The sequence below is a fragment of the Leguminivora glycinivorella genome, chromosome 9 (assembly GCF_023078275.1).
Source record: "Leguminivora glycinivorella isolate SPB_JAAS2020 chromosome 9, LegGlyc_1.1, whole genome shotgun sequence".
Lineage (NCBI taxonomy): Eukaryota > Metazoa > Arthropoda > Insecta > Lepidoptera > Tortricidae > Leguminivora > Leguminivora glycinivorella.
The window spans coordinates 2,001,161-2,022,338 of NC_062979.1; the positions used below are offsets into that span (position 1 = coordinate 2,001,161).

The window sequence follows — 21,178 nt, forward strand, 5'->3', positions numbered from 1 at the left end:
GTCGAGTCGAGTCCTTATAAACTCTGTCAAACAAGTTTGTCAGTAAATAAAAAGAAAGAAAGAAAACTATATGCATCCTTTTCTTTAGGGTGCTATAGAAAAGGACACCTATAGTTTTATTTGTTCTTATTTACTGACAGACTTGTTTGACAGATTATACCTTTGAGATCCTGTTGGCCGTATTGCCAATGCTCTTAATAAAAAAAAATAGAGAAAACGTCATAATTATGGAGATTATAGGTAAGGAGCGATAACTTTAAGTATTAGAAGTGAACATAGAAAAAAGATAGGTGGCGCTGCAATCGCAGGTACATAAGGGTTTGACAATCTCTTAGTCTTCTCGTTAGTGACCCCGCCTACGGAGCAAGAGGTCCCGGGTTCAAATATTGATGAGAGCTTTTTTATTTTTTTCTACAGTTTTTTTTATTAACAAACATCATAGATATTTTTTATCAACAAAAAGATCGTTACCAGGGTCGAACCCGAGAACATCCACATACGAAGCCAGCGCTTTACCATAGGACTACGTCTTGACTTGCTCAGTCGGACGAAATCAGTCTAGACAACATGCATATATTATTGACGAAGCATGTGGCGGATAAGGTTTGTATTTTTTATTATTATTAATATATAATTATTTTGCGGTCTAGACAGGGGCGGCTCACTCCGCGATCCTTTCCCGCGCTACAAGTACATGCCGGCGGCCGCGAGTTCGCGGCCCATTCAGTGGCGACGACCTTCGCGCGGCGCAAAAGAATTCAATGTCGTCTGCACGCGTGCGGTCCGTTTGTTAATGTAGGCAAGAATTTAGAATGGCGGCGTTTTGTGAACATCAAAGGAGTGAGCCTTCTGTACTTGTACTATTATATATTCTGTGGTCTAGAGAAAAGAACGTCTAATGTCATGTCACTTCGCTGAGCATTGAGCGAGACATGCGCTCCTAGCGGAGAGATTTGTAACTGCAATTAATAGACCTCAGCCCGGTCATTTTTGCGACTGTTTTACTACGACGGATTTTCCTCCTTACTTCTATTCTCCAAGGGTCATAACATAATATTGAAAATGAAAATAGTGTCATGTTAACCGACTTAACCGTCTCTGTTTTATTAATTAAACGATGTAACTATGGAATATCCTAGTTGTAGGATTTGCCACTGCGCATTAAATTTTGATGTGGTGTCTGTTGGTTCAAAGGGACGAAAATCGTTAATTGCAGCAAGTATCAGGCGTGGCGATGAAAAATTTGTATCGTCTGAGGAAAATGTACAAGTGCATACCAAGTGCCGAGCTATATATATAAATGAACGATGTATACAAAGTGCAGAAAAAAAGAAACCATCGCGACAAAATTCCATTCAAAACGTTTTATTTGACTACCAAAAACAGTGTTTGTTGTGCGAAGGAGATGCTTCAGAGAATTTTATTCGGAAACAAACCAGGAAACGCCAAGGTGAAAGGACTTTGGTTTGCACGGTGACAAAACAAAAGACTGCTGAAACTATTATTCGTACCTGCTTAGACGGAATTACGGACGAACACAAGGAGAAGGTAAGTTTTTCTTTAAGTACTTAGTGAAATACTAGTACATGCAACTAACTTGTGGTACCTAATCTGCCCTGGTAAAGCAATTAGCGGTATCTCAAAAACAAATGCTATTGAAAATGGAACTGGCATACAGACAACTTAAGGTATTTTGTTTGCATTGACATATTGTATATATATATGATATTGCTAATTAATTCTATTTATGAGGGCAGTATTTCAGTTGAAAAAAAAAAGATTTATTGCTTGCAAAGTATTTTCACCACACTAACTAGCAAAGGCTCTCTTTGCTATTAGAAAACAGATAGCAAAATTGCATCAAGATTGCTAAGGAATTTCATACAAAATTTAACTTGTTGTCTAATCTGGCTAATAGAATTTACCTATAATAAATGATGGTTTAGAATGCTAAATATTGAATAAATTTGATTTAGTTTGATGTTTTATAGTCAGTATTTTGTTGTGTTGGTGTGGTGAAAAATTTTGTTTTTCACTCGGTGGCAGAGTTTCTTTAATCTTTGTGCCTTGAAACCCTCGCAACGCTCAAGATTCCACTTTTTGAACCACTCGCCACGCTGGCAATTCAATGTTGGAATTTTTCGCTTGCTTGGATATCAATATTGGCAAAACATCCCACAAAACATATTTGTCATTGCCTAAGTAGTAAAGTTTAAAGAGGTGGTAAAATTATGGAAATAATGTGTGATGAGAAGAAATACCTCAACACAGATCAAGTTAGCCAGCCAGTTGTTTTAAACCGCCTGCTAACATACTCATAATAACATACGCTAAAATATGAGTATGATTCACACTAGGTATAGGTATATCAATGTAAATATATTATGTATGTTTATTTTTATTACTTATATATGTAAGTTTATCTTGAATATGTATAGTTTAATATTCATCTATCCATAGTTTAGGTTACAGTTTCCTTTTTCCTTCTTTTTATTAAGACACTGCACCTACTTAATCTTTCTGGTTTAGCCCATTGGTTGACTGGTAGAGAATGCCTTGAGGCATTAAGTCCGCCATTTGTACCTTTTTGTTGTACAACAAAGATCAAATAAAAAAATAAAATTAATAAATAAATATTTGTGGACTTTTTGAAAAGACTAAATTCAGAGTGTTTTAAGAACAGAAAACAATACATTAATAAATATTATAGGGCATTTTTGCACAGATTATCTAAGCCAAGCCCCATGGTAAGTTCATGAAGGCTTGTGATGTCTCAGACATCAAGACATAATGTAAATATATAAGTTATATAACATAAAAAACATCTATGACTCAAGAAACAAATATATGTGCTTATCACACACACACATAGGCTAGGCTGGGTATATAAGGAGTTTTAAATGTTATATAACTTGTGAATGCCCACTGACCCTTTAGCAAAACTTGCCTTATCGTGCGCGAGTCCATACATAAAGCGCGACTTTATGTATAGACTCGCGCGCAACAAGGCAAGTTGTGTGTCTGGTATGCAAATAAATATCTCTTATCTAAAATCAGTAGGTAGGATAGAATTAATGACTTCACCATATGACAGATTGAAAAGTTTTTGAACGGGACCAGGAATCGGCAGTTGTATTAATATATGATGCTAAATTTGCCAGCAAGGGTTCGCAGCATCCTTTGGACATTCTTAAGCATACTATGATGTTATCCTGATATGTTAATTAACTGATTAAAAAATTACAGCCTGCAAAGCAAAATACTGTACAGCACTAAGTAGTAGGTGTCATGTGTCATTTGTTTAGAAGTTTGGCAACACAAATTATCAAGTTCGAGTACATTCATACAACGAGTAAAGTGTAGTGAAGTTGTGAACTGCTTAGGTTTATGAATAAGATGGAAGTAACAGCAAATAAAACACAAGAAAGTGTAACATAATAGATTTTTTTGATAGTTATAATCAATATTTTGGCTAATATAGTTTTTGAATGAAACACTCCTTTCTCGTTTATTGCATTATCTGTGGCACTTCAAATGCACATATTTATTTATGTTTATCTGTTGTTTTGTATCACTCACTGCATCACCTACTCAGCTCAGTTGTTTTTTTTTTGTGTCTTGTCTCCACTGCCCAAAGGTTGTCTGGAAGAGATTGCTCTTTAGCGATAAGACCGCCTGTTGTTTACCATAGTTAATTAAAGTTATGTGCTTATTTTTTAATGTCATCTTGTTATATTGGTGAGCAATAAAGAATATTTGTATTGTATTGTATTGTAGGGTTGCCATACAACAAGTATTATTCGAAATTGTAGGTATTTTGGCTGTCATTCAAGAAAACTTTGTATTGTTTTGATATAGGTTAGGTATTGATTTTTGGAAAATAGAACCGTTTTTCCCCCGAAGGGTAAAAAACGAATATTTAAGTTTCTGCCGAAGATTGAACCACTAATGAGATTAAACCTTTGCCGGTGCTGGTTAGGGCGTACTGTGACTGATATACTTTATTTATACAGAAATGAAATAATAAGAAATAGGAAGGTATACAAAGGGATGTTTGCGTCAAAATTTAGCTACTAAGGTTACCTAAGTTGAAACTGAATACACACAGCACAGCACAGTTATCCATTATGATGGTGGTGAATCACTTAATATATCTATCTTATACTATTAAACGAGCAATTCTTGTATATTTATTTATTTATTTATTTATTTATTTATCTATTTATTTATTTATACCGACGATCTCGAAACCGCTCTAACGATTTCGCTGAAATTTGTTATGTGGGGGTTTTAGTGGCTGAAAAATCGATCTAACATATCCTTAGGTCCCGGAAAACGCGAATTTTCGAGTTTTCACGCGTTTTTCTTCGCGCGCCATCTCGTGTGGAGTAGTTGTACTGTTGAGACAGAAGTCTTTCGGTCGATGTAAGTATTATTTACTTCAAAGACTAGATGGCGACACAGGTCAAGGCTAACACGAATAGAAAAATACACTGAGCTTTTGTGACGAAACGCGCGCCATCTCGTGTGGAGTAGTTGTGTTGTTAAGACTGAGAGTTCTTTCGATTGATCGATGTAGGTACTATTTATTTTCGAACTAGATGGCGACACAGGTCAAGGATACGAAACAGAACCGAGCGAAGCTCGGTCGCCCAGATATTATAATATAAAGCTACAACCCGACTGACATTTTTCAAAAAACCGGCCAAGTGCGAGTTCTACTCGCGTTGTAAGGGTTCCGTACACTACAAGAAGGGCTTAAGCGCCTCTTTTTTAGTAGGAACTTAAGTCATTTTTGCAAAATAATCGATATTTTCAACAAAACGAAACAGAAGTGAGTTTATATATAATATATTCAGTTATTCAAGAAAATAGGCAATTTTTTGCCTATTTTCTTGAATAACTTGAAACTTACCTAAATAATAAATATAAAAAAAAATATTTGAGATACCCATAAAATGCTCTTTCATTTGATATGTAACATAGTTTAAAAAGCTTTGATTTTTAATTTTCACTTTTACCCCCCAAAAGTGGCCCCTATTTCTTAATTTAACCCTTTATAGGGCAAGACTTTTTTTTGAGCCAATCATTATAGTTTTTGGTTATGTTGTAGCTTACGGTTAGCCGAAAAAACTAATTTCTCAAATTTACTGGAAAACTTCGGAAAAGCGAGAAAATCGACGGTCAACCATATGACCAGTGACCATCTAGAACAAAATGCTTGCGGTCATACATTTGACCAGTGAGCATTTAACACATTATGAATGCGGTCAACCATATGACCGATGAGCATTCTGTTTATTTTAAGTATTTGGGGCAATTATAAAAAAAAAACAAGGTAACATTATATAGATCCGTTTCTTTCACTGGAGATAATCACATAATAATTAATTATAGTTTGAACACAAATGAGCTTTAGTAGACTTTCAGTCTTTCAGGGAAATCTTAGTATACTATCTTTATACCTTCCATTAAATCTTCAGCCTTTCATAGAAATCTTAAAATTCTCAGGTTTTGTCTTACAACTAATCACAGCAGAATAGTAGTTAATCTTACATACTTAAATATTTATTGAAAACTACACATCCTAGTAACATACTTTTCTTACATCCAAATGTGTCGCTTAATTTCAAACCTGGATAAATCCATTCTGCTTTAAGGTTGAATATTTAAAAAATATAATTTGATCTAAAAGATAATCAACCTTATAGCAGAATGGATTTACCCAGTTTTGAAGTTAAGCGACACAAATAGACTTTGAAAATCTAATACAAAAAATAGAGAAACTATCACAATAATTATTTTTGTCTTACAACTAATCACAGCAGAATACTAGTTAGTCATACAAAAAGGAACTGAAAACTAGGTACACATATAGTCAACCTCAGATAATATAAGAGTTGACTATATAATAGCAGCATCTAAATAAGTAGTAAAATATTTTCATCCACCACTGTCTACTTTTCCACGCTATAGCATAAGAAGACATCAACTGGTCAAATCGGTCTACGCCTCCCATATTTATTATAATGATTGTAGTCTGATATCATTTTAGGGCAGACTATTTTATCTCTTTCACCTTTTTTGTTTGTCCGTAGGACAGTTTCCATTTCTGCAGGGCTATGCATATTAGAAGTCATAATCACTGATTTTGTTCCTCGATCCATCCATTTGGTTACCAACACAGAACCATCCATAACACTGTCAAATTCTCCAACTTTCTGTGCGTGCTCACCCTCTCCTAGATCCTTGCTTGATCACCCTGCTATGCAATATATTTGATTTCTCCTTCTCATTACTGCAAGATGTACTCTTCTCAGAACTGGCCCCATTAATAGCTTCAGGACATGGTAAATCTTGGTAGGTACTGTTACCACAGGTCTAAATGAAACTGGCATGTCATCTTCAGCATCGTCATCACCCCCGATGTCGGAATTTTCAGCTTGCTCGTCGTCTGTGATTCCCTCGAAAATATTCTCCCAGTCAGTTTCTTTAAATTGTTCCAATTCCGACAGCTTATACTTCTTTCTTGGAGGCATCTAAAAAGTAGAAGGAGAAATATTAACAAATAGTTGCACAAAACTGACATTTGTGACGAAAAATTATCTAAGCTGCAAATTTCTTCGAACATTTGATGATGTGATATTATAATACACTTATTTAGCTTTCTTTAGTTAAATTGACAAACCTCTATTTTGTATAATTTTATAAAAATACGGAAAATTATAAAGACATGTAAAATTTGATTTTAAGGTTAGTCTTGCTTACTATCAATATTCGAACACAAACTATACTTAAGATTTTACTGTAACACGAAAAATATTTAAACTAAACCATAGTAAACATTATAATTTAGCATATTACATACCTTTAACTATTAGTTTTTCACTAAAATACGGCAAATTTGATTTTGTAAACAGAGGAGTTGACATTGCACCTTTTTTTTAACGACGCGTTCATCGGTCGCCGCTGAGACCACCTTTTGGATGCGTTCATAAATTCCTTGCGTTTTATTTTTTTATAATCGGTCGCCATAGAGACCGAAGTTCATTCACTATCTATCCACTAAATAATAAGGTTTTGTATAGATTATAATAGTATATGAATACAAGCAAATTTGAGCCCTATAGATAAACGGTCGCTCGTGCGACCGAATTTGGCACTTGCCCTATAAAGGGTTAAATTACATGTCCGTCTTTGGGCCACAGATTTACATATGCGTGCCAAATTTCAAGTAAATCGGTTCATTAGTTTCGGAGAAAATTGGCTGTGATGACGGACAGACAGACACACGAGTGATCCTACAAGGGTTCCGTTTTTCCTCTTTGAGGTACGGAACCCTATAAATAGCCAAAAGGAGATTTTTCGGTGGCAGTGTTTGGTGTTGCCGTATAGAGGTTGGTCCTGCGACCACGGACAGATCGGACTGTCGGTCTAACTGTTCCGGGTAAAAAAATGTTGGACGGCCTGGCCAAACGGCTAGAGATAGTCGAGGAGTGCTCGACCAAATCTCATAGAGGACCCTGGGCAGTTTTGGACGCCGCCATTTTTTTTTCAAAATGGTCGACTTTTTTTTGACGATTTTTCAAGTTTGTTGTAGAGCGCTCATATTTTGGTCGTAGAATCTCCAAGGGGCCTCGTTTCAAATGAAATAAAAAAAAATTAAAAGATGCTTAAAATGTGAGAAAACTGGACACTTATTTTTTATGGCAACTTTTAAACCGTAAGAGATAGCCGTGGGGTGCTCGACCAAATGTCATACAGGTCTCCGAGTAGAAAAAAGTTGTATTAACCTTTATAGGGCACCGGTCTCAAAAAAGACCACCCTGTATGACTATCTTTTTGTATTTTTTTCTTGTACAGAATTTTTAGTGCTACAGGATGGCGATGAGGTTTGAACTCACGATTTTATTGAGTCTTGCCCGTTAAAGGGTTAAAAAAATCAAAATGACTGACTTTTTTTTATTTCAAAATGGACCTAGCGCGCTGAAATTTGGCACACGGGTTTAAGATCGCCCCAAGATTAGTATTCAAACAGAAAATTTTGAAAAATTCAAAATGGCGACCTTTGAGGGCCAGTTGAAATTTGAATGGAGTTTTTTTTTAAATCCCCACAGCTCCATAACGGTACAAAGAAGTGAAAATTGCTTGAACAAATGTTATACAGTCACCCGAGGTCCGTCAATTGGCATTAAACAAAAATCAAAATGGCCCACCATTTTTTTTTTTTAATTTCAAAATGGTCCGAGCGCACTGAGATTCGGCACATGACACGGCTGGAAAGCCGCCTCAAGATTAGTATTCAAAAATAAAATTTAGAAAAATTCAAAATGGCGGCGTTTGAGGGCCAATTGAAATTTGTATGGAGATCTTTTTTATTTAATCGCCATGGCTCCGTAACGGTAGGAAAAGGGTCAAAGGTGCTTGAACTAATGTTGTACAGTTATATAAGGTTCATCGAATGGCATTTACAAATTTTCAAAATGGCCGACTTTGAAATTTTTTTTTAATTTCAAGCACGCGAAGGCCGCAGGCCGAGCTGCGGGCAGAGAGTGCTCTCAAGCAGAATAATAATCAAAGTGTCTAAAAAGCGACGCGGCGGGCCGAAAGCCCGACGCGGAGCTTCGAAACGCAGCGAAGGCTGAAGGCCGAGCTCCGCGTAGGGCCGAAGGCCCGGAGCGTCCCTGATAGGCTCGCCGGCGGACCGGGAAGTTGGAGCTTAAACACGACCCAATAGTAAAAGTGTCTTAGAGAAGCGAAACGACGGGCCGGAGGTCGCGCAGGCCGTAGGCCCGTCCTGAGCTTCTCAAGACAATTTACTATTGGGTCGTGTTTAAGCTCCAACTTCCCTAAAACCCCCACAGTAACTACGCGGAGGGCCGAAGGCCCGGAGCGTGTCTGAGAGGCTCCCAAGCACGCGAGGCCGCAGGTCAAGCTGCGGGCAGACAGTGCAATGGCGGCCTTTGAGGGCCAGTTGAAGTTTGAATGGAGTTTTTTTTTTAATCCCCACAGCTCCATAACGGTACAAAGAAGTGAAAAGTGCTTGAACAAATGTTATACAGTCACCCGAGGTCCATCAATTGGCATTTAAAAAAAATCAAAATGGCCGACTTTTTTTTTTGAAAAATTTCAAAATGGTCCGAGCGCGCTGAGATTCGGCACACGGCTGGACAGCTGCCTCAAGATTAGTATTAAAAAAGAAAATTTGGAAAAATTCAAAATGGCGGCCTTTGAGGGCCAATTGAAATTTGTATGGAGATCTTTTTTTTAATCGCCATGGCTCCGTAACGGTAGGAAAAGGGTCCAAGGTGCTTGAACTAATGTTGTACAGTTATATGAGGTTCATCGAATGACATTTACAAAATTTCAAAATGGCCGACTTTGAAATATTTTTTTTTATTTTCATTCCGAGCGCGCTAAAATTTGGCACGTGGTAAGAACGGGGAGAAAAAATAGAAATGAGAAAAAAATTTTTTTGGAAAAGTCAAAAAAGGCGGCGAGAGGGGACAAAGTCAAATTTCCCTACCAGCACCAGCCTGAAGCCAACCCCACAGTACCTACGCGGAGGGCCGAAGGCCCGGAGCGTGTCTGACAGGCTCCCAAGCACGCGAAGGCCGCAGTCCGAGCTCCGCGTAGGGCCGAAGGCCCGGAGCGTCCCTGAGAGGGGCCGGCACGAGAGCCCGGCGGGCCGAACCCACGCGGTCAAATTGCTCAACTTAGTGTCTTAACAAACCTCTAAGACACTTCTCTGTCTCTAAGACACTTTTACTATTGGGTCGTGTTTAAGCTCCAACTTCCCAGTCCGCCAGAAAGCCGATCAGGGACGCTCCGGGCCTTCGGCCCTACGCGGAGCTCGGCCTTCGGCCTTCGCTGGGTTTCGAAGCTCCGCGTCGGGCCTTTGGCCCGCCGCTTCGCTTATTTAGATACTTATAGTTATTGTTTTCTTGGGAGCACAGTCTGCACGCAGCTCGGCCTGCGGCCTTCGCGTGCTTGGGAGCACTCTGCCCGCAGCTCGGCCTGCGGCCTTCGCGTACTTGGGCGCCTGTCAGACACGCTCCGGGCCTTCGGCCCTCCGCGTAGTTACTGTGGGGATTGTAGGATTTGTAGGGAAGTTGGACCTCCGGCCTGCGGCCTCCGGCCCGCCGCGTCGCTTTTTAGACACTTTTACTTATATTTTCTTGCTTGGGAGCACTGTCTGTACGCAGCTCGGAACTTGGACCGGAGCAATGACCGTCGGGCTGTAGAACGCTCCCTCAGGCTGGTAGGGAAATTTGACTTTGTCCCCCTCTCGCCGCCGTTTTTGACTTTTCCAAAAATTTTTTTTCTCATTTCTATTTTTGGCCCCGTTCTTACCACGCACAGTGGATCGAAATGAATAAAAAATGGACATTCGCATTTTTTCCAAAAATCCTATTTTAAAAAATGCTCTTCGGTTGAAAATGATATGAGAAATAAAAAATGTTATATAAAATTTTTCAAAATGAGGCTTATTTTAAGCAGAAAAAAATAAAATGTGTTTTTTTTGTATGAAACTGAAAAATAGGTATCTTATTGTAAGAAAACCGTAACCGATCCCGCTTTCAAACCTTTACAGTGTCATTGTCCTACTTTAGAACAGTAGAAAATAGTAAAAACCTTATCTGAGTAGGTGCCCGTTATTTTTTGTAGTCCAATCAAAAGTCAGTAAATACAACATTTTTCTTAGTGCTTTATTTTTTATTTTCATAAAAAAAACGGTATATTCATGACAATTTAGTATAAAAATAAAATATATATGACATTTTGATACAGATAAATACAAGTTTTTACAAGGAAATGGTTAAAAATTACATTGAAATCGAAACAGTTATTGCGATGTTTTTAGTAACTATGATAGTAACAAAAAGTTAAAATTTACTTGAAATCAACAATAACAATATAAGTTATAAAAAAAAATACATTGTATAGATCTATTTTATTCACCACCTTCTTCTACACTTTCAAACATTTCTATATTTTCAGTATCATCAGTGCTTATGTTTTCTATTATTAATAATTCCAAAGCTTTAGAAGAGAGGGTCTTTTTAGTCGCTTTACTTAGCGGTGGCCTCAAAAAAGACAATCTTGGATCAGATGACACCAAAAAATTGTTATTGTTGATTTCAAGTATATTTTAGCTATTTGTTTACTATCAATAAAAACACCGCAATAATTGTTTCTCTTTCAATGCAATTTTCTTGTAAAAAATTGTATTTATCCTTAATAAAATGTCATATATATTTTGTTTTTATACTAAATTGTCATGAATACACCGTTTTTTTAATATAAATAAAAAAATAAAGCACTAAGAAAAATGTTGTATTTACTGACATTTGATTGGACTACAAAAAAAAACGGGCACCTACTCAGATAAGGTTTTTACTATTTTCTACTGTTCTAAAGTAGGACAATGACATTGTAAAGGTTTGAAAGCGGGATCGGTTACGGTTTTCTTACAATAAGATACCTATTTTTCAGTTTCATACAAAAAAAAACACATTTTATTTTTTTCTGCTTAAAATAAGCCTCATTTTGAAAAATTTTATATAATATTTTTTATTTCTCATATCATTTTCAACCGAAGAGCATTTTTTAAAATAGGATTTTTGAAAAAAAATGCGAATGTCCATTTTTTATTCATTTCGATCCACTGTGCCACGTGCCAAATTTGAACGCGCTCGGACCGAAAAAAAAAAAATTCAAAGTCGGCCATTTTGAAATTTTGTAAATGCCATTCGATGGACCTCAGATAACTGTACAACATTAGTTCAAGCACTTTTAACCTTTATCCTACCGTTACGGAGCTATGGGGATTTAAAAAAAGGACCTCCATACAAATTTCAATTGGCCTTCAAAGGGCGCCATTTTGAATTTTTCAAAATTTTCTTTTTGAATACTAATCTTGGGGTGGTTATTAACCCACGTGCCAAATCTCAGCGCGCCAGGACCATTTTGAAAATTTTCAAAAAAAAAAGTCGGCCATTTTGAATTTTTTTAATGCAACTTTTTTCTACTCCGAGACCTGTATGACATTTGGTCGAGCACCCCCCGGCTATCTCTTACGGTTTAAAAGTTGCCATACAAAATAAAAGTGGCCAGTTTTCCCACATTTATAGCATTTTTCAATTTTTTTTATTTCATTCGAATCAAGGCCGCTTGGAGATTCTATGACCAAAATTTGAGCTCTCTACGACAAACTTGAAAAATCGTCAAAAAAAGAGTCGGCTATTTTGAAAAAAAAATGGCGGCGTCAAAAACTGCCCAGGGTCCTCTATGACATTTGGTCGAACACTCCCCGGCTAAGTCCAGCCGTTTGGCCAGGCCGTCCAACATTTTTTTACCCGGAACCGGTAGACCGACGGTCTGATGTATCCGGGGTCGCAGGACCAAACTCTATACGACAACACCAAACACTGCCACCTGCAAAAACTCCTTCTGCCCATTTTTTTGAAAAATGTGAGTCGGGTTGTAGCTTTATATTATATACACAGATAGAAAATATCTCTTCAACCAAAGAAACCTATTTGAACCAAGAGATATCCAGTTTCCCATATCAGGAAGATTTTAATTACTTGATATAAAACATAAAATGTCTCGATGTTTATTACTTGCACTAACCATTTTATATCTTAACATGATTAGCAAAACAATCTTTTTTTAAAAACTTAATCATTTATTCCAAGAGCGTAAACGTTTTGTTCAGTGATAATTATTACTCAGAAGCAAATCAGCAAGTTCTTAAAAACAAGTATAATATTTCTTGGTTCTAAGTAATAAAATTGTTGCATTAAGAGTTATGGCGGTTTTCAGTTAAGAGTTATGCATAATTAAAGTAAAAGTTAATGTCTCTTAGGGTAAAACAATTAGTTACTTACACCAAATATATACATTTTTCATTTTAAAAGTTCTGACGGTATTAGATGAAGATTTACATGTTTGAAGTTAGATTTAATGTTTCTTGGGGTGAAACAGTAAGTATCTTAAACCAAATATACTTACTTCTTGGATGTCTTCTTGGATGATCTTATTTCATTTAAAATATATAATTTCTTGAAATGACATTTTATATTTCTTAGATTGAGTAAATAATGTTTTAAATTATTTTGCTGAAACTCTTGATTGTATTTTTACACAATCTTATTTTAAATTGGATGTATCTTGGTATAACACACCAATGTGTCTCCAATGGAATTATTAAATATCTTGCTTCTATTTTCTTCAAGTTTTAAGTCAAGTGTTTTCTCTTTTCATTCTATACTGATGCTTCTTGTATAAAGATTTAATATTATTTCATTGGTACTTTCTATGTCTTGAAGTAAGATACTTCATTCCTTATTCTAATGTCATTGGTTACTTGATGCAAAAGGTATATATTTCTGTAATTCCGGATTTGTTTTTAATTCAAGACACTAAGTTCGCCTCTATTTCAACGATACCAGTAATCCCACTTGCGGTTAGCTACATCTGAACTTTAAAATAGTAGATTGTGTCGTATGTAATATTTTATGAATTCGTTTATATAGTGGGTACCGCTAAAGAATTACATATTCAACAAACTTCTTAGTCGGGATTTATATGACACAACCTATTGTTTACAGGTTCACCAGATGGAGCTAACTTCAAGTGAGATTACTGGTATATTGTTGAGATAGTGGCAAACTTAAAGTGTCTAGAATTAAAAAAAAATCCGGAATTACAGAAATATATATTACTTTTTGCATCAAGTAACTAATGACATTAGAATGAAGAATGAAGTATCATACTTCAAGACATAGAAAGTACCAATGAAATAATAATCAACGTGTTAGTTACAATGTTATCAATTGTGATACAACAAAAGCATCATCTACTATTACCTATTCCTGAATAACAGAAAAAATGTAGAGGGAAGGAATAATACAATATAATTGAGAAATTAATATATTATGCCATAAATGAATTATTAATATCTTTGGACACACAAATAATTATTTATAAACATTTGGGTCACGAGAACAATTAAGAAAAAGTATTACCAAGTATTATAGAACTAAAAATAATTATTTAATAAAGCCTGTCAAGCAACTTCCGTCCTTAGAAAAAGTGGCAAATTAATTTTTTTTGGCACGAATGTTGTTCACCTCATGCTAAATTTGAATTTTGCGCTTTTTTTTTAGGGACAAACATGTTTGACCGTCTAATACCTATAGTTAAATTATTTATTTACCAATACAATACACTTCATCAACAGTTGCTATCACAATAAATCTGTAGTGTAGAGTTTTTGTCCATTTTCCACAACTTTATCCCATGGATCACTGTACACGTACTTAACCAGAGGACATCATCTTCTAACGGCAAACCTAAAATGAAACAAATAGATGTAGAAAATCAATATTACGACAGGCTTCTTTGTCATAATTATGTCTTTAATTTCTTGTCTAAATTATTATCTATTTTAGACAAGAAATTAAAGACATACCTAATCATACATATATTTACGTACTATAATAAAAGAGCTAGGAAGAAACCGAGGTGGTCACAGATGGGAAGGATTGACTTTTATGTATCCCCGCTGGCCACAGATTAGAATGCATCTTCCCATTTGTGTCCATCGGAGACAGATCTTTTGTTTCTAAATTTTTTCGAACAAATAAAAATCAACTCAATTTAAGATACAAGTAGAATCAAAATTCCCTAGCAAAAATGTAGTATGGTTGGCGTTACGAGGATAAACAACTAAGTCTGCTTCGCGAGGCATTACCCTCGAGTAAGGCTTATTGGCCAGTGTGAACCCGCCGCCTAAATATGAAGGTGGCCAGGTGCCACCTGGAAGTGCGTTAAATTTAACTAAGTAGTAAGATTTCATTACAGACAAACAAGACACTTGGGACATTAAACCAAACGAAGGCTTGTACAAACCTAATAGAGCACCATCTTCCTCCTCCTTCTGATTCCCGGAGACGCTTGCCTTAAAGTTAACGGAATTCAATAAAAATAGGTTGTATATATAAATAAAATACACATATATATAAATAAATAAATGTACCTAGTACGAGACATCAAGTAGAATTACACTGCCATCTTTGATTTTTTCCTTTGAAATCCTTCCGACATCCGATATCGGATCGGATAATGTGAAAACGCACTTAGGGTGGCGTAAGAATGCATCTTAACATGCACAAGAGTCTCAATTTACATTGAGAATTCGCCAGTAACAATGTGCTAACCCATACTAAATGTGTTTTGTTAGACAGATGTGTTATGTGGAATGAGCATATAATACTGGAACCATCATGAGTAATTAAACAGATGTATTTCTTTGCAGGTCAAACAAAGAGTTTTCAACAAGGACCTTGTTACACTGAACGCAAGATATCACAAGCCATGCTATTCAAAGTTACTGAGTCACAAAAATGCTACACATGGTAAAAGAGGTCGACCAGTTTTGGAAGATATACAAGATCAAATGGAACGTGTATATGAATACATCGACAGTAATATGGATGACGCTCAATTTACGATCGAAGAGCTTCGGAAAGTCGTAAATGTGGACTTACCGGGAAACAGAACTATAAAGCGGAAATTAATGGAACATTACGGAGAAAACGTATCAGTAGTAGAATCAAAAGGAAATCAATTAGTATTTTGTATAATGTCTAATGCTAAATTAACATTAGAAGAAAAGTGGTATAACAACAAACAAAAGGACGATCAAATGGAGCGAATGCGAATTGTTTGCACTGCCGCGAACATTGTTTTAGAAGACATTAGATCACCTATTTACGAAACGTCGTATTATCCTCCTCCTTCCTCTTTTCTACAAAAAGTTGATGATCCAGTTCCACAAACACTAAAGAATTTTGTAGAAATTATAGTGACCAAATATAAAAACAACCCGGAAAAATCCGAAAACTCGGTGGTGGCTTTGTGCCATTCGATGATGCAAGCTGCACGTCCCCGGTCTTTCAAAAGTCCGCTACTGTTAGGTATTAGCAGCATCATCCATCATAAGTACGCCTCTAGAACCTTGATAGATTTATTATCGTCACTTGGATTCTGTGCCTCGTATTACGAAGTGACAAAGTTTGAAAACTCTGTTATTTTTCACCCGCAGACAGAGGAAGAGCCGGCATTCAAACAATTTGTTTTTGACAATGCTGACTGCAATATGCAAACAATTGATGGAAATCACACTTTTCATTCAATGGGTGGCATTCAGTGCAATACACCAAAAGATTTTTCAAAAGATGTGCCTATATTGAAACTGGATAAAATACCCAAAGCTGCAGTGATCGGCAAATACGGTAATGTATCATTACAGCATTACCTTAACAGAGGCCTCCCAGGACTTAAAAAGGTGACACTGAAAGATTATACGAATGAGCCTCCAATACTTCCTACGAAAGGCGATGCTTTGTGGATATTTGGAAAAAGTGGATCCTTTATGCAAGATGAAATACCTGGATGGAATTCCTTCATGGGTGATTTTACGAAAGTTGATAAGGAATATGCAGTTTCGGGTATTCAGCCTCTACCCTTTATTAATCACCAACCATCGGACCTTGACACTGTGTACACAGCACTGAGAGAAGCCCAGCAAAGATCTAATGGATTATGCATTGTATCATTCGATCAACCGCTGTACCAAAAGGCTCAGAAAATTGTTAAAGCTAATCCGGAGATGGATAACGTAATACTGCGGCTGGGGGATTTCATCTGTTGATGTCGTTTATGGGGGCCATTGGTTATATCATGTCAGGCAGTGGATTGAAAGAATTATGGTGTACTGTATACGCAGCTATCTCTACAGAAAAAATGATGACAGGCCATTCTTACGCTCGGGCTGTTAGGGCACATTTTCTCACACGAGCAGCGCTCTTCAAAATTATTTTTCCAAAGCTCAATTTGACGCTTGACGAGCAATTGGATCTGGACCAGGTCTTATATGGAGACTACAGAGGTTGCGAAAAATCTGTTGAAAATTACCAGGCGGAATTGGCTAAGACCCTCGATTCGTTAGCAAAACATGGTCCGACGGCAAAACTGTGGGTGGAATATTTCAGAATGACGACTCTCGTAGCTCAATTCATTGAAGCTGAAAAATCGGGCAACTGGAACTTACATATATCAAGTGTCAAGAAAATGCTACCATATTTTTACGCAAGTGGTCATTTCTTGTACGCTAAATCTGCTACATTATACTTGCAAGACATGGAAGATATTCATTTAAAAATGACTCACGAAGAATTCGTAAACTTCACGACTAATGGATATTTTACAATACGAAGAACAGATAAGTTTTGGGCTGGTGTTTGGTCGGACCAAACAATTGAACAGACTTTGATGAGGTCTATGAAAAGTTCAGGTGGATTGACACGCGGAAGGGGCATGACCGATAGCGTACTGGCCAAATGGATTTTATCAACGCCCGTTTTGAGTACTGTAGCAGAACAAGTGGAAAGCTTCTGCCAAATCCATCCCTTTTCCACTGCACAAATACAACACGTAGACGGAAGTGATGCTATGTTAAAAAAAGATAATGAGGATCTAAAAAAATTTTCAGAATGGTTACAACATCGAGAACCATTCAGACAATCCGAAAAACTTGTTTCATTGAGCACAGGCATAGTAGGTGGCAGTGACACTAACTGTTTTGACGCATCAAGTATTGGTAAGCAGATAATGCAAGAAAAAGTGGGTGAAAATTTTGAAGACCTAACTTTTCAAAGAAAAAACGAGTGCTACCGTTATCTTCAGTTAAATCTGCTGTCAAAATCGACGATGATAGAGTTTCAATAGAACCTGAAACAATATTTAGACGTATTTGTTTCGCAAAAAAAGATCAAGAAGAGCTAAAAAGAATTTTCGAATATGAACTTGCTCCTTACCCGCTTTCATTATTCGACGAAAATGGAATGCGCAAAACAAAAAAATCTGTTCTCTATGATCTTTGCTCACCAAGTGGTGAAGTTATTCTGGACACCGATTCAATATTGAACGTCATTGATGGTGGTTTCCTCCTGCACAAAGTCGTCTGGAAAAAGGAATGACAATTCAGGCCATTGGACGCACATACATAAATTATGTCAAAAAACATTTTAAAAATGCTATTGTTGTTTTCGATGGTTACGAATGCAACGAGTCAAACACCAAATACGTTGAAAGAAGACGAAGGACAAAGAACCAATACAGTCCCGATGTGCTATTTGAAAGAGATAGCGTTATAACGACGAGCCAAGAAATATTTCTGGCAAATGAAAAAAATAAGGATAGATTAATCAAATACTTAATTACGGAGTTTCAAAACTCAAACATTGCCGCTGAACAAAGCTCTGGTGACGCTGATACATTAATTGTAAATACAGCACTACAAAACTGCCACAAGTTTGATAAGACGCTTATAATAGGCGAAGACGTCGATTTATTAGTCATTTTGTGTGGACTATCGGAAGAACGAAACGTATTTCTTATGAAGCCCGGTCGAGGGAAAGTTCCGACGAAATATTATGCGACTGACTGTTTCAACAGCAAAGAAATCAAAGATAATATATTCTTTATTCATGCTGTAAGCGGATGTGACACTACATCAGCAATTTTCCGGCAAGGTAAAAAAAAGTAGCCAATTTGGTTAAAAATGTCCCGTCCCTAGAACAACTGATCTCAATTTTCAAAGACCGTGATGCCATTCCGTGTGATTTAATGGCTGCAGGAGAACAGTTTTTACGGCATTTGTATGGAGATGAAGAACAAAATTTAAATCAAATTAGATACAACCACTTTGCGAGATCTGTAACAAAAAGCAAATTTAATCTTGCGTGCTTGCCACCTTCGATGGAAGCTGCCCGCCAACACATTTACAGGACCTATCACCAAATACAAAAATGGTACTCGATTGAAAAACCTCCAGGCGAATGGGGTTGGAAATCAAGTGGTAATAATTTACAGCCTGTGATGACCGTCATCGATCCCGCGCCAGTACATATTTTGAGTATGATTTCCTGTAAGTGTAAAACGATCTGCAAACATAACTGCACCTGCAAAAAATCAGGACTGAAATGCTCAGTGCTTTGCGTTAATTGTGACGGCAGAGTGTGTCATGGAATTGATGACGCAGAATATGTCGATGATGCTTGCATTGAGAACCTGACTGGTTGTAACACAGACGGTGATCCTTTGGACACCGATGCTATTTTAAATGACGATGATATTTCAAATGACGATGATATTTCAAATAACGATGATATTGTAAATGACGATGATATTTCAAATGACGATAATATCATAAATGACGATGATATTTTAAATGACGATAATGTTTTAAATGACTATTATTATAAGTTGCCAGAAGCCAATTATTGAACATAGTTATCTCCGAATTCTGGCCTTTTCATGCTGACCAATTCTGATTCTTCTGATTATTCAAATACTTATCAGGCAACTTATTGTCATCGCCATTTAACACATTCACTGCCAGGAACCACTAGTAGGCGCTTGTGAACTTTACTTAGATGCCGGACAACGGTGTCTAAAGGATCTCTGTGTGGGTTACGTTACATCCAGTCGTTATCAGCATACGTCACACTCCAGCGGGCATTTTGCGAGCACGTCAGATGGTTGGGTTCACATTTTCGAGTAGTCGGATTAAGGTATTTGTACTGTGTATGATGGTAATTAATATCTTTAGTGTCAATTTTCACAAGTTTAGAATTTTTTTTGATTTGTTTGTTTTTGTCGATAAATGCCAATCAACATTATACTTTTTGGGCTTTATATTAATTTTACATTTAACTTTGTTAAAAATACTAAGTACCTCTTTCTTCTTCCTACCCTTAAACCACGGTATGTGTGGTCGATACAACTCGTCTTCCTCTTCCATTCTTCTCTATCTTTTGTCATTTCAGCACTCCCTTCTTTCTCATATCCTCTTTCACACGATCTATCCTTTCTTGTTCTGCAGTAATCTCTTTCACGATCTCACTCACCACTTACCTATAATTATACTCGCAATTTAAATTTATTATGTTAACCTTACCATCTGACTTGCCCGCAAAATACCCCTGGAGTGCGACGTTTTAGACGTTTGGTGATCGATACATAATCTTTTTCTTTACATTTGATTGTTGTCCTTTAGATAGCCTTATTATATTATTATGATGCTCTCACGCTGGATGTTATAAATGTTATATAACATTGTGTGACAGGGATAACGCGATTGCATTGACGTTATGCTGTTCGTGTGGGCGTTACGCAGCCAGCGTGGGAGCACCATTAGTGCAAGTGTTAGTTATAATTGGCTTGTATGTCTAAACGTTGCAGTGAAACAACGATTCCAAACTAAACTCGAAAGATTAATGTCTATATTTTTAATATCATATCGAGCATAATAATTTTCTATTAAGTGTAGGTAATTGTTAATAGCGAAAGTTTTGATAATTTATTGTTTAAAAATGTTTATTTGTGACGGTTTTCAGTAAAAATCTGATCAGATCGCCGATCAGTTCATAAAAAACATGACGGAATCTGCTGGTACCTATTTTTATAGGAATTATCTGTTAGAGGATTTTTATGATTAACCGAACGGATTTAGTCAAGTGCACAAAATGAAACTTTAAGACTGTTGATTGTATTTAATTGTTATTATTATATTAAGCGTAACGTGTAACTGTGTTGTAGAGAAATCGGATTTAGTCAAGTGCAAAAAATGAAACTGTAAGACTGTTGATTGTATTTAATTGTTATTATTATATTCAGCGTAACGTGTAACTGTGTTGTAGAGAAATCGGATTTAGTCAAGTGCAAAAAATGAAACTTTAAGACTGTTGATTGTATTTAATTGTTATTATTATATTCAGCGTAACGTATAACCGGTGTAACTGTGTTGTAGAGAAATATAATTCAGAATTCAGTGCACAAAATAAATCTTTAAGACTGTTGATTGTATAAATATGTTTAATAAGGGACCCAATGACGACCTCAGCCGCCTAATAAATTGATTTTTAACTAATAACTGGTTTCATTTGCTGACATACCAAAATGTAGCTAGGTTTATAATGAAACAAACTAGTTTTTTAAAGGTGCGCGGGGCCCGAGGGCCCCGCGGTCTTTCTTGTTGCTTTTTTGCTTTGCTTGTTTGTTTTTTTTGCTTTGCTTTTTTGTTTCTTTGCTTAGCTTGTTTGTT

At 36.5% G+C, this 21,178-nt stretch overlaps 2 protein-coding genes across 3 annotated transcripts in view; both read left to right on the forward strand.

The window, feature by feature from the left end:
* Window positions 1–21,178, forward strand: part of LOC125229598 (syntaxin-binding protein 5-like) — a 525,297-nt gene that overhangs the window by 317,893 nt on the left and 186,226 nt on the right. The window lies entirely within an intron of this gene.
* Window positions 486–20,972, forward strand: LOC125229597. 2 transcript variants are annotated; one of them, XM_048134477.1, is made up of 3 exons: window positions 486–603; window positions 1,217–1,548; window positions 15,326–20,972. In XM_048134477.1, the coding sequence occupies exon 3, from the start codon at window positions 15,467–15,469 to the stop codon at window positions 16,721–16,723; it is 1,257 nt and encodes a 418-aa protein (XP_047990434.1). In that variant the 5' UTR covers window positions 486–603; window positions 1,217–1,548; window positions 15,326–15,466; the 3' UTR covers window positions 16,724–20,972. The 2 variants fall into 2 exon arrangements, with proteins under 2 accessions (XP_047990434.1, XP_047990433.1); XM_048134476.1 differs by lacking the exon at window positions 486–603 and having other exon boundaries at window positions 936–1,548.